This window comes from Apium graveolens, chromosome 9 (assembly GCF_009905375.1).
Source record: "Apium graveolens cultivar Ventura chromosome 9, ASM990537v1, whole genome shotgun sequence".
NCBI lineage: Eukaryota > Viridiplantae > Streptophyta > Magnoliopsida > Apiales > Apiaceae > Apium > Apium graveolens.
In genome coordinates, this window is record NC_133655.1 from 286,612,544 (window position 1) to 286,625,351 (window position 12,808).

The 12,808-nt window shown below is 39.4% G+C and overlaps 2 protein-coding genes across 2 annotated transcripts; one reads left to right on the plus strand and one right to left on the minus strand.

The window, feature by feature from the left end:
• The first annotated feature begins 677 nt into the window (after nt 1-677).
• Nucleotides 678-1,064, plus strand: LOC141686517 (uncharacterized). Its single transcript, XM_074491550.1, has one exon. The coding sequence runs from the start codon at nt 678-680 to the stop codon at nt 1,062-1,064; it is 387 nt and encodes a 128-aa protein (XP_074347651.1).
• An 8,049-nt stretch (nt 1,065-9,113) lies between these two features.
• Nucleotides 9,114-10,567, minus strand: LOC141687318 (F-box/kelch-repeat protein SKIP25). The gene has a single exon (XM_074492553.1). It carries the CDS (start codon nt 10,464-10,466, stop codon nt 9,252-9,254), a length of 1,215 nt encoding a protein of 404 aa, XP_074348654.1. The 5' UTR covers nt 10,467-10,567; the 3' UTR covers nt 9,114-9,251.
• Nucleotides 10,568-12,808: the final 2,241 nt, after the last annotated feature.

Here is a 12,808-nt window from a genome sequence, read left to right on the forward strand (position 1 = left end):
TATATTCTCAGAGAGGTGCACGAAGGGATTTGTGGCAATCACTAGGGGGTGGTTCCTTGGCATTAAAAGTACTCAGACAAGGATATTACTGGCCAACTATGAGAGAAGATGCCTTCAATTTTGTCCGGGTTTGCGATCGTTGCCAGCGATTCACCAACTATTTCAACGCCCCGGCATCTACCATTACCTCATTGGCAAGTCCTTGGCCTTTTTCCATGTGGGGAATTGATCTCAATGGAGAGTTGCCCAAAGCAAAAGGGGGTGTGAAATATGTTGTGGTAGCTGTAAACTACTTTACCAAATGGGCAGAGGCTATGCCACTAGCCACGATCACGGCAAAGAAGATAAGGGATTTTGTTTTCAATTCCATAGTATGCAGGTTCGGTATCCCCTACAAACTCATCTCGGACAATGGGAAGCAGTTTGACAGTAAAGAGTTAAGGAAGCTTTGTGAGGGCTTGCAAATCAAAAAGGACTTTGCCGCAGTTTATCATCCGCAGAGTAATGGTCAGACGGAGGCTATAAACAAAATTATAAAACATACCTTGAAGGCAAAGTTAGAAGAGAAAAAAGGAGATTGAACAGAGGAGATGCACATGGTCCTTTGGTCCTACAATACGACCCCTAGATCGACCACAGGAGAAACCCCCTTTCTGCTGACTTATGGGTATGAGGCCATGGTTCCCGTGGAGGTAGGAGTCGGATCCCTCCGGAGAGACGTGTTTGTTGAGGAAGATGCAGAAGTTAACCAGAGGTTTCAATTGGATTTGTTAGACGAAGCCCGAACAAACTCTCAATTAAAGCTTGCTGCATATCAGCAGAGAATCACAAGATATTTCAATAAAAAGGTAAAATCCGTGCCATTCAAGGTTGAAGATCTTGTGTTGCGAAAGGTTATGCCTAACACTAAGATAGCTAAGCACGGGGTGCTTGGAGCCAATTGGGAAGGACCGTACAAGGTTAAAGCTATACTCTGGAAGGGATTCTATCGCTTGGAAGATCTGGATAGTAAACTTATTCCTCGAGCGTGGAATGCGGAACATTTACGGAAGTATTATCAGTAGGGTGTGGCTGTGTCCCCCTTATTTTCTTATTTTATTCCTATTTAATAGAATAGTAGCAAATAAATTCCTCCTAGCCTAGGGTAGTACATGTGACTGCGAACCTTGAACTAGCAGAAGGAAGAAAATTTTCAAAATAATTTCCCCATAGAGCATAGTAGCCGTGGGACTGGTGTAATTTATGCACTAGAGCGCATTATCAATAAAAGGGAAAAGTTACTTCAAATTGCTTTATCTACTTGACATGAAAAATTCATTTGAAAAACGCCAGAGGCGCGCCCTATGTTGAGGCGCGCCCTATCTAATAGTTGTTGCTTCATAATCAAGATAACACAGTATGCATACATGAAAAGACGCGCCTAAAAAATTGATGACGAAGGAGCAAAAGCATATGGCTAGCCAAATAAGCTAAGGTAAAAGTCCTGCAGCATTAAGGTGTGCCCTTGGACTGACACTTAAGTGAAGTATCGCAAAGGTATTACTGGTAAGAAAAAGTACGTGTTATTTGTAAAAGAAATAAGGTGCGCCCTCATTGCTAAAATGTTACGAGAAAGGAGTCTATAAATCTTAATGATATGGGGACAACTTTGAGATCACATAAAAAGAAAAACAATGGCGAATGTGCTAATAAATATTCCCTAAATATCAAAGGGCGCGCCCTATAGTAACATAAGTCATGACGAACTAACTGCAAATTCATGGAAACGTGATATAAAGGTGCGCCGTCATGGAAGTATGAGTCATGATATTGGAAACATGAAGTGGCCAAGAAAAAATTGAAGTGCCTTAACAAATTTTGTGCATACTGAAAAAGATAAAATCATATTAAGCCATACGAAATGTCATGATGCAAAGGTAAAAAAGTAGCAAGAAATAAGTCATACAATTTTGCACAGCATCAAAAGAGGGATGGCTCCTCAAAAGTATTTGAGACTTTAGTACGGATGCAGAATTAAAATAAATCAGGGCGCGCCCTGAGACTGGTCTGTTAGAGGAATGGCTTGAAGATGAACAGTGGGATCAACTTCTGGCGCGTCCTTAGAGGGTTCCTCACTTGGCGCGCCCTCATCTCCTTCCTTTAATCCAAGCTCTACCCTCCTCACCTTGATCTCATCAGCATGCTCCCTCTTCAATTCTACCATCTCAGCAACCGTTTCCTCTCCAAACTTCTCAAAAGTGTATTCAGGATCATTGGCCATGAAACCAATCATGTAGAAGTGGAAACCATTGGCAAATGCTTCATCAGTCATTTCCCTCTTCTCATCAGGCCAGCCCATTTTCTGCTGCTCCTCTAGATACTCAATCCTCAAGTTGGCTGCACCAAGCTCAGTGTGGAGAGAGGTAGCCTTTTTGTTAGCAATCTCTAGCTGAGAAGTAAGATTGCCCACATCATCCTTGAGAAAGGAGATTTCAGAGTCCTTAGCCTTGATATCCTTAGCATGCAAAAAGTCCTTGTCTTTGAGGGTGTTCCTCCGAATGTTATTGTCACCCTGCAGCCTCTCTAGGCGCGCCCCCTCTTCAAGAAGCTTGTCCACCACTCGGGTGGAGTGGATGAACAATTGGCAAGATGCCTTTATAGAGGCACGAGCGGCATCTCCCAAGTCCATGGCTAGCCACTGTTCCACTTCTTCATCTGAAATATGAAGGGAACCCATGGGGCCAAGAGCGTTCAAAGCAGCAGATGAGCCAGAAGGCGCACCCTCTGCTCTATGCCTCTTAGGCGCGCCCTGTTTATCTATAAGGTCGATCACGGGCCTTTTCAAGACAGGAGTTGTTTGAGGAATAGGAGTTGGAGTGGGGACGGATGTCTGTGCTGCAGGAGCATCTTTCTTCGGCTTAGGCTTGGGTTTGTCACCAGGGCGCGCCCCAAAGGATTTGGGGATTCTTGGAGGAGCCATTTCTGCATAAAACATAGAAAATATTAATTGAACGTGACAGTTAGGTGTGTTGAACAGAGCAATAAATAAAGGAAATTGATAAAGATAACATTGATAAACATGTATAAAGTACTATGCCTAAAGTGAAAGGGCGCGCCCTAAGGGGCGGAAAGATTAACCACATGGACAGGAATTTATATCTAGTATGCTAACACAAAAGCTAATGAAAAAAAGAAAAAAAAAAGCTAGGACACGCCAATTATAGAAGGGCGCGCCTTTAGACTCTGCAATTGTTGAACCTGAAGGATCTTGGCCTTGAAAAAAGCTGTCTTATGCTTCTTCTTCTTCTTCTTCTTCTTCAGCCTCTTCTTCACTATCTAGGTCAATGACGCGGGAAACAGAAGCACTTTTCCTAAATTTTACATATTTACACTTTGCTCGTACTTGGTCAGAAAGGATTCCTACCCGCATCAAATTGGTCCAGGTAACTAAGGTTTTTAAGTTCCACCTGTCAGCAGCCACTCTAAGAAGGGCTTCAGCTCGTTTCTTGGGCTCGCCCTTAAGTGGTTTTGCCACTGGTCTGTCTGAAAAAGTATAAAGATGTGAAAAGGAAGAAAGAACATATAAATAATGTAAGGAAAAGAAAGAAAGGGCGCGCCCTTACTTGGTGACTTGTTGAATCTTATCCTTAATCTGGGAACATCATACAAGTAAAAGAAGTTTTCCCTCCAGCCTTTTTCATGGCTAAGCTTTCCAGAGGAGAAACCTTTCTTATTATGTTACTTGTCTACAACCAAGTAGTAGTACCCGTGGTCAGATTTTCTCAGGTTAAAGAAATTAGTAACTTCAGCCATTGAAGGTTGAGAAAAACCCAGGTCTGTGTAGAGAATGAACAGGGCCAGAATAAATTTTTAACTATTGGGAGAGAGTTGGAGTGGAGCCACGTCATAGAGTTCTATCACTTCCCTAAGATAGGGATGTAAGGGCGCGCCTATACCCAAAGATACCAGCTTGGGGCTGGTTACCATCCTAGGGATTTTGAAGTTCCTCCCATCATTGAAGATATGGGGCCGCATCATGTTTAAAGGGCGCGCCCATATGCCCTCCATATCATAGAACTCCATAAGCCATCCTAATTGTTCATCTGAATAAGCTGAGGACAGGCCCACGCAGAAAAGCTTCCCATGCTCCTTCCTGAAACGTTTCTTCACACCTTCATTGCATGGCTCGAATTCATCCCAATCAAAGTCTAATTCACAGTCAGAAACTTCCTAGTGTCGGAAGGGAATTGGAGAAGGTTCAGGAGAGGTAGAGAACTGGAAGGAATCCTCATCAAAGAAATTTGCTTCATCACGAAGCGGCGATACATTTCCTTCAGGCGCGCCCTCAGAAATAGGAGAAGTAGGCGCGCCATATGTTTGTTGAGGAGATAGGCTTGGAGAAACAGCCCTGTAGGAAACTTTGGAAGGTCCGGCACCTACATTGACACCCCTCTCAACACCCCTATACCTGTCGGCATTCAAACTCTCGAACCAGCCATCATCGTCCAGTTCTGTATTAATTGGGGCTGGGGATCTATCCTTTTGGACCAGTTTCTGCTTTCCATGTCTACGAGATAAAGGGATGTAGTCCGTGGAAGAACTGTCCGGAGAGTTTGCCATCAAGATACCCTTTTTGGAGTCTTGAACAAGGCGCGCCATCCGATTCAGAAATTCAGGGGTATGATGAGCGTTTGGAGGGTGAGGATCGAAGTAGGTTTTTGGAGGCGAATAGATTCCCAAATTTATAAGGAAATCCTTGAAAGGGTGAAAAGGAGAGGACGCGCCCTCGTCTTCCAGCTGTCAAGAAAACCAAAAAAAATGTTGAGGGTGCGCCCAACTCGAAAGAATGAGATACGAAAGTAGGAAGGAAACAGAAAAAGTAGGGTAGGGTTAAGGGAATGATATTTCCTATGATCTATGTTAGCCAAATTCCAAGACGGGACATACACTAAGAAGGCGCGTCCTATCAATTATAGACTCTATTAAGGCTGCTATAAAATATGAAAGTTAAATAACAATGGTGTTGCTGAAAATAAAAAAGGACGCGCCTTGTATGAATGAGTTGGCGCGCCTTATTATAAGATATATGTTTTTAGTTTTAAGGATAAACGGTTGGGTTTCCTAAAAACATAAAATTAAGAGTTAGACTCAATGATTTTTGATCTAAAATAGCAAAAAGTCGGAATTACATATAAACATACACAGATACATACGTCATTTTATGCACATCATCAAGAACAGAAATGGGAGATGAAAGGGTAATATGACATGCAATGTGATTTACTTAACGGAATTCAGAGATGCAAAAAGTTTTTTGTACCTTTTCGAATGGAGAAGAAGTTGCCTGGAACAAATTTGAGAAATGGCAGCGGAGAAAACTGATTCCGGGCAAAGCTTCTTTTCGCCGGTAAGATAAGTTTGAAGAAGGGTAAAGTAGGAGAGAGAGTAAAAGTGAAAAGTAAAAAGAAAGGGTGTGACTGGTATTTATAGTTGAAGATGACAGCTGTCAAATCAGTCACATCGATCGCGAATCCCTAATAATAAGGGGAACTGCTTCTAAACCGTTTGAACTTCTAGGACACGACATCCTGAAGGCGCGCCTTATTTGGTTATTATGGCATCATTGAAACTTTAAGGAAAAATTGGGAGGAACGCCCTGTTCAGGGCGCGCCCTGTAAATGTGTTGGAAGTTTTGTTTATACATATTTTGGTAAAGATGAAGAAAAATTCCAATCCCATTTTCAATGGCATATGGAATTTGGGGGGTAGTTGTTATGCCCAAAAATTAGTATAAACAATATTCAGAATAAGATTAATAAAACAGTTAAAATTGTGGAAGAAATTCCTAAAATTACGGAACAGATAAGGTAACTTGCCTTGCGGAAGGAAAGTAGGCGCGCCCTGTTTGGTGAAAGGCGCGCCCTCTGTTTTGATGGTTGATGGATTTGCTGTTGCTTGACCCCATACATAAAGGGGAGCGTCCTCAGCATAGGGAGAAGGCGCGCCCAGTTACTAAGGAAAGGAAAGCTTGGGATCACTTGTCCTGCAATCTGGTAGGGGCTCCTTATCGGGGGACAAAGATGCGTCTAACATTTGGGGTGAACCACGGCTATGCCTGCGTCCGCGGACTAGAGAAACAGCTGGTAGCGGAGGGTTATCCTTGGCCAGGGAGATGCCTTATCTGTGAAGTCTCGAAGCCGCGGACGAGCCTTGGGCCTTTGTGGTTGGGCCTCATCGGCGGACATTCCTAAAGCTAGTAGAAGACGGTTTCCAGTGGGTTTCCTACTGGGCCTCGGGATAAAAAATCTAAGCCCATTAGGTTTCTTGTTCCCCAAGAACTACATGGGCTTGATTCCCTATAAATAGGGATACGTAGGCAAATTGTGGGGGTCAGAAGCGAGAGCCCAAAGGAGCCACCACTAACCCTAAGCAATCTCAGCCCCCAATAATCACCACCACCAAACTGTTCATCGAATCCACCGATTACTGTTCACGTTTCTGACGGAGAATCGTCATCACAGATCTTGTTTCCGGCTACAAACCTCAAACTTTGTTGCTCCCAAATTCCTCCGTCAACACATATTATGGAATTATTGATGCTTGTTGCGTTGTACTTCTAACCCTAATGTCAACTATATATGTGATGAAAATAAACACAAATAGAAGAGGGGTTGAAGCTCAAGTTGGTGGTGAGCCAGGTTATGCTCTGCGCAATGCTCGATCAGCCGAATGAATAGAAGCTCCTTCAGAAGGAGCAACAACTATGGCAGCTCTATTTGAGCAGTCTTGATAAACATTCAGAATTGCCGTGTCTTGGAACAAGAAAGGTAATCAGTAAGGAATTTATTGAAGATGGTAGGGGAAGAAAGTTTGAGAAGCTTCATCTAGGGGAGTATCAATGGGAAACCTATGGGCAAATATATGATCCCGTGTGTAACTTTATTTCTGGACTTGTTAAACTTAATCATGATGTTAAAACTCGTGCTGCTATCTTCTCTGATAGTCGTCCGGAGTGTCTCATATCACTGCAGGTAGCCATTTGTTTTATGTTGGTGTTTATGACCTTGGTCGGTAGGAAGACAGCGTCACCATCTATGCTTCTTTGGGTGAAGAGGCGCTAATTCACTCACTTAATGAGGTTTGCATACAATCTTATGAAAAATATCTCTTTGTTTTATTCTATTAATTTTCTATCTGGATCTTGCACATCACTGATTGCTTTTAATTTGGCAACAGACTGAAGTATCAACATTGATATGTGATTACAAGCTATTGAAAAAGTTGTCCGCTGTTCGTTTAAAGCTACAAACTGTAAAGAATGTAATATATTTTGATGATGGTGAGGCTGCAGTTGATTCTAAACTGTAAGAACAGTGCTGTATCATCTCAGCTACCAATAAAGACAGACATTGCAGTCATAATGTATACGAGTGGAAGCACAGGTCTGCCAAAGGTTCGATTCGATTCATTACAACTCACTTTTATGAAGTTCCTCTGTGGTCTTTGATGTCATGAAAATAGCTTATTGCAGAAGATATATCTGTACGCACTTAACCTTTGTATTTTATAATACTATTGAAAATTTGTCTGCTTGAGAAGGCAGATTTTTTGTAACCAGAACCCAAGTTATGAGTTCCATAGAGTTTATATGGTACCACATTTATAGAAATCAATCACCAGACAACAATTTCAAGTCTTTTGGAAAACATTAGAACTTTGAACGATTGATATCACAAATCTACGGAATAAGATGAGTCGACTCAACGCTCCTCGTTCATCGACGGGATAAGATGTAAAATGAGTTGACTCAACGCACATGTCCATTGCCGGGGTAAGATGAGTTGACTCGTACTCATTTGATACGCCGCGGTGCAACATGGGACCATGTATTATGCATGCAAACACAATTTTTTTGTCTCCAGAACGTAGGTTAAGTCATAAGTGTAGGTGGTTGACTGGTACTTAGATTTTTCAGAATCTCCAAGTGATAACAAGTACAAACAAGTACTCCCTCCGTTCCACTGGATTATTTACGTTACTTTTCGGTACGGTTTTCAATGCTCGTTTAAATTATAGTTTCATAATATTTTTTTTAAAAAAAATTTGGATAAAAGTTTTATGTTTAAACTTTTATTCAAAAAAAATTAAAAAAATATTATGAAAGTATACTTTATACAAGCCTCGAAATGTGTGTCGATAGTACCGTAAGTAGTACTCCCTCCGTCCCGATATACGTTTTCTCTTTTGACTTTCGGTACTGTTTACGGTAAGCGATTGACTACTAATTTCTAATCTATAATATTACATATAGTCATGAGTGATCTCGTTGGATTCGTATTTATCATTACTTTAATATAGCGAAATTTTTATGTTTAATACTAATACGAATTTAAAGATATTAACAATTAAAAGTGTACATTGACAAACGTGTCAAAAACAAATAGGAAACATTTTTAGGGACGGAGGGAATAAGTAGTAAGAAGTCTCCAAGAGTTGATAGAGTTGATAGGCCAGGGTATATTGAGAACCTCTAGTTTCAATGGTTGAAAATCATTTTGGTCGGTTTGTTGTACAAATTTACAAGTCAAAAAACTCAAAACCACTACAGCTACCTTTTTAGTCCTTTGCATTCTATAATCTGCGGCAAGCCGCAAGTTTTTTGTTCAGACAATTTGTACTTTCTCTTTGTACTTGTCGCTTCTACATGCAACTCTTGCACAGTTGCAACAGCTCTTATTGACTTAATGATTGGTGACAGTTTTGGGTTCGATTCAGATGTCTTTCTATAACGTATGAAAACGGACACGTTAGATAATGTTTCATTATCTCTTATGTAAAATATTTCGGTCCCTATGTCATTTGATAAAGCTCGTAGTAAAAAAAAATTACTCAGATTAGTTGCGGAAACTGTTGGAATTGTGTCGATTCTTCGATGGTAGTAGAACGTTGTCTTCCGACGAGAGATTGAAGGTTCGGGTTTTGGTAGAACGCCATCTTCCGACGGGAGTTCGAGTCTCGGTAAAACGCTATCTCCCGACGGAAGATTGAAGGTTCGAGTCTTAGTAGAACGCATTTGTGCAGTACTTCTGCTGCATGTATTAAGAATAGTTTGCATATAAATTGATGTAATCCCATAATCAAACTCAATAACTCAATTTCATAAAGTGATCAAATGAATTTAATGTACATATTTGTCTGTGTATAGTGTATCCTGTATATTTGCAGATTCAGAACAAGTAAAATTATGATGTGCAAACAAAAAAACTCGAATTCTAATCCATTTTTACGTTCATTGAAAATTCATCCATCGAATCCAGGACCTGTGACAAACTCGAACTAGAATAGTCCGAGCAACTCATCCGCGGCAAAACATGGATCGACATCGCCTGCAACCCCTCCGGAGTCTCCACCACAAACAATTTCAACGGATTTGCAACAACATCCACCACGACAATATCAACACCGCCACTGCAAACAACACACACTCTCCCTCCTTCTGCAGCAATGTACTCCGCTCCTTGTAATTTCTCGCATTCTATAACATCCGCCCAAGAATCATCATCCGAATTGTACTTCTTCAACACGCCTTTCGATTCATCGACGACATATAAAGTCTCCTCTTGCATTGACGCTGCAGGACCTCTCCATCCTGTCAGCATTCCCTCAGGCATGTCGTGCCACGTGTCGTTTTCGACATCGTAAACTAGTCCTTCTTTTCGATAATCGCCTTTCACATTCACCATACACAATTTCCCTCTATAACTAACCGCTTCAATTGCTTCTCTACTAAACTTTCCATCTTTCAGTAACCCTAACTTCCTCCACTTCCAATATTTCTCACAATTTTTCTCGAAACTCTCGCATTTCGGCTCGAACACCTCCAATTTCTCTACCGATCTCGCAACTTCGGTATTATATTGCGATCCAACGCCGCTCGCTACAAACACCGAGCTCCCACACGCGCCGGCCACGCACCACCGCCGCGCCGCCTCTAACGGCGGCGCACAACTCCAACTCCTCGTCACCGGATTAAAAACAATCGGCGACGAAAGCGCCGGCGCGAAATTCTCCGTCGTCGCCGCTAAAATCACTAACTTACCGGAAACACTCACCGATTGCACCGGAAGCTTCCTCGATATAAAAAATGGATGTTGTACAAGTAATCTCACCGGCGGATCGTCCGGCGGCGCCGGCGCCGACCTCCACTTCTCCGACAACGGATCAAACGCCTTTAAAACAAGCGAATCACTCAGATCTACACTTTGATTCGAAACAAACAGCACGTAAATCGATAAAAACGGCGAAAAAGACGGCGAATAAATTAAATTTCTCCATAATTTACAAACGGAGTATAGAATCTCCGGTCGAACTTTGGAGAGACATTTCTCGGCGATGTGGTCCGGTAGTCCTGGTATTAGCGGCGGCAATCGGCGGCGGCGGTGATGGAGCTTTGGTTTCTTTCCGGCGGGAGTGATTGTATTTGCCATTGAATTTGAAAATGTGAGAGTTGAAAAAAATAGAGATACATTAATATGGAGGAAAGGAGAGTGGTTGGAGTTGGATTATCTTTTCGGGACGGTTATGCAAAAATGTCACTGTAAAGGTATTTGTTTAATATTTTCGGGTTTCGGGTTCCCGACAAGTGATTGTTATATTTGGATTATATTTGGATAAATGATATTTATTTTTTATATTTTAACATTAATTATTATTCAAGTTTATGATTATTTTAATTTTTAATTATAATGAAGATAATTTTTGACTATATATTTTGTTATAAAAGTATTTTTTTAAGAATTTCAGATAAATTACTAATAAATTTGTTAAAAGATCACTGATGAATTTGTTAAAAGACCGATTCATTGAATTTTCAATAAACATCGATAAATTATCTAATTTTTCAGAAATTGCCTGATAAATTACAAACTGATAACTAAATTGAATAATTTTGATTTCCAAAATTTATAACCATGAATACATGCGATAATATGTTATAACATGTGTTTATAATAACGATTTTTTTTTGTGAAATGCCAATGTCCACATGTTAAGCATAAAATTCTATAAATTTAAATTATTTTGATTAGATTAGACTTCTTAATAATGATATATTCCCCTGCATTCACAACAATGACGTCAATTTAAATATATCAAAATTATAAATTTCGATACTTAACATGTATATATGAGCACACACCGGACAAACCGTCGCAACACTGGAGTCTTTAATTTTTAAAAGAACATAGGTACTTGGGAGTAATTTTAAAGTGTTTGTTGTGTGCGTAGGAGTTGAGAACTTGAGATGGAAGAAGTCATATTTGGTGGAGGGAATTGACTAGTGATTAGATATGTGCCAGATCATGGTGTATAAAAGGCAAAAGTTGGACAGAGGGAATAGAGATAATGAATTATTTAACTGCCCCCACTTTCGGTACTTATTTATTTTACCTGCCACTACCCCTTGTTTTTAATTCAAATATTTGGTCATTCTTGTCACAAAAGTAGAAACAAGTTATCCATGTTTTCTTTATAAAACAAGCTTTATAAACAAGTTTTTCTTAAATACAAAGACCACTTTATACCAGTTTTCTTTGATAGGGAAAAGTAGGGTGAGCAAAAAATTTCATAACCGTCCAAACCAACCGTTTCAAACCGTCCAAACCGAAATTTAATGGTTTTGTAACGGTTTGAATCGGTTATGGTTTCATTTTTCCAAAACCCGAAAAATAACGGTTTGGTTTGGATTTGTCTTTTATACCGCTCGTTATATCCAAACCACCCGAATCTATTAAAATATTTTATTTATATATTTTAAGGATACATATATTAGATAAATTATTAATATTTATAAGTAGTTGAATCCATGCTATGTTAAATGCACTTGAATGTTACATATTGAAGTTAAAAGATCCAAATTATTACATAATGAATTTGTTTAGTTGATAATTTATTAACTTATTAAATTTTTTACCTAGTAAATATATGCACATATTTTTCTTAACGGTTTAAACGAAAACCGCCAAACCCGAACCGTTATAGTTTGGGTGGTTTGGTTATATCAGTAACGGTTATGGTTACGGTAATAGTTAAGTAAAATGTAAAACCGCTAAATTTGGTTTGGATGGTTATGAGCTCTAAACCCGCCCATTTCACCCGATACTCACCCCTAGGGAAAAGTAAATGGTTTGCTTATATGTGGCTTCTTCATAATTGATTTAGCTTCTTCCTACGTTTCTTTGCTTTAACTGTAAGATTTGGATATTCATGATGAGGTCGAGACGACTCGAGGGCATGCGGGAACTTTTCAGCTTATTTATAGTTTCTGGGTCGTATCGAGAATTTTTTAAAATGAGAATCGTGAGAATTGGTGATCTCTATAATTAAAAAATGGTATTTTTTTTCAAAAGTTAAAATTTTGAATTCAGTAAATTTGTGATTTTGTGCAAACTAAAATTTTAAATTTTATAAAATCACCAATTTTAACTATCAAAATTATTTCTCATTTTAAAAATCTCTTATTTGAGCAAAAGTCTTCGTCACATATTTTTGGCGATCAAATTGACTGAATTTTGATCACAGATTACATATATAATATGGTTAAGAATGATTATAACAATTTTACCCTTTTTTGTAATGTATATGTGAAGCTTTTTTAAGTTTACAATAAAAAAGTTATTTGAAACTTTTATTTATCAAACAGTTTTATTCGAAAAATCTAAATTTAATCCGCAAGTCAAAACATCTATTCTATATCATGAATAAGTAAATAGCTAAATGTAAATTATGCAATGAATTGCATATAAAATTTTATGCCACTATGTTAAGTAAA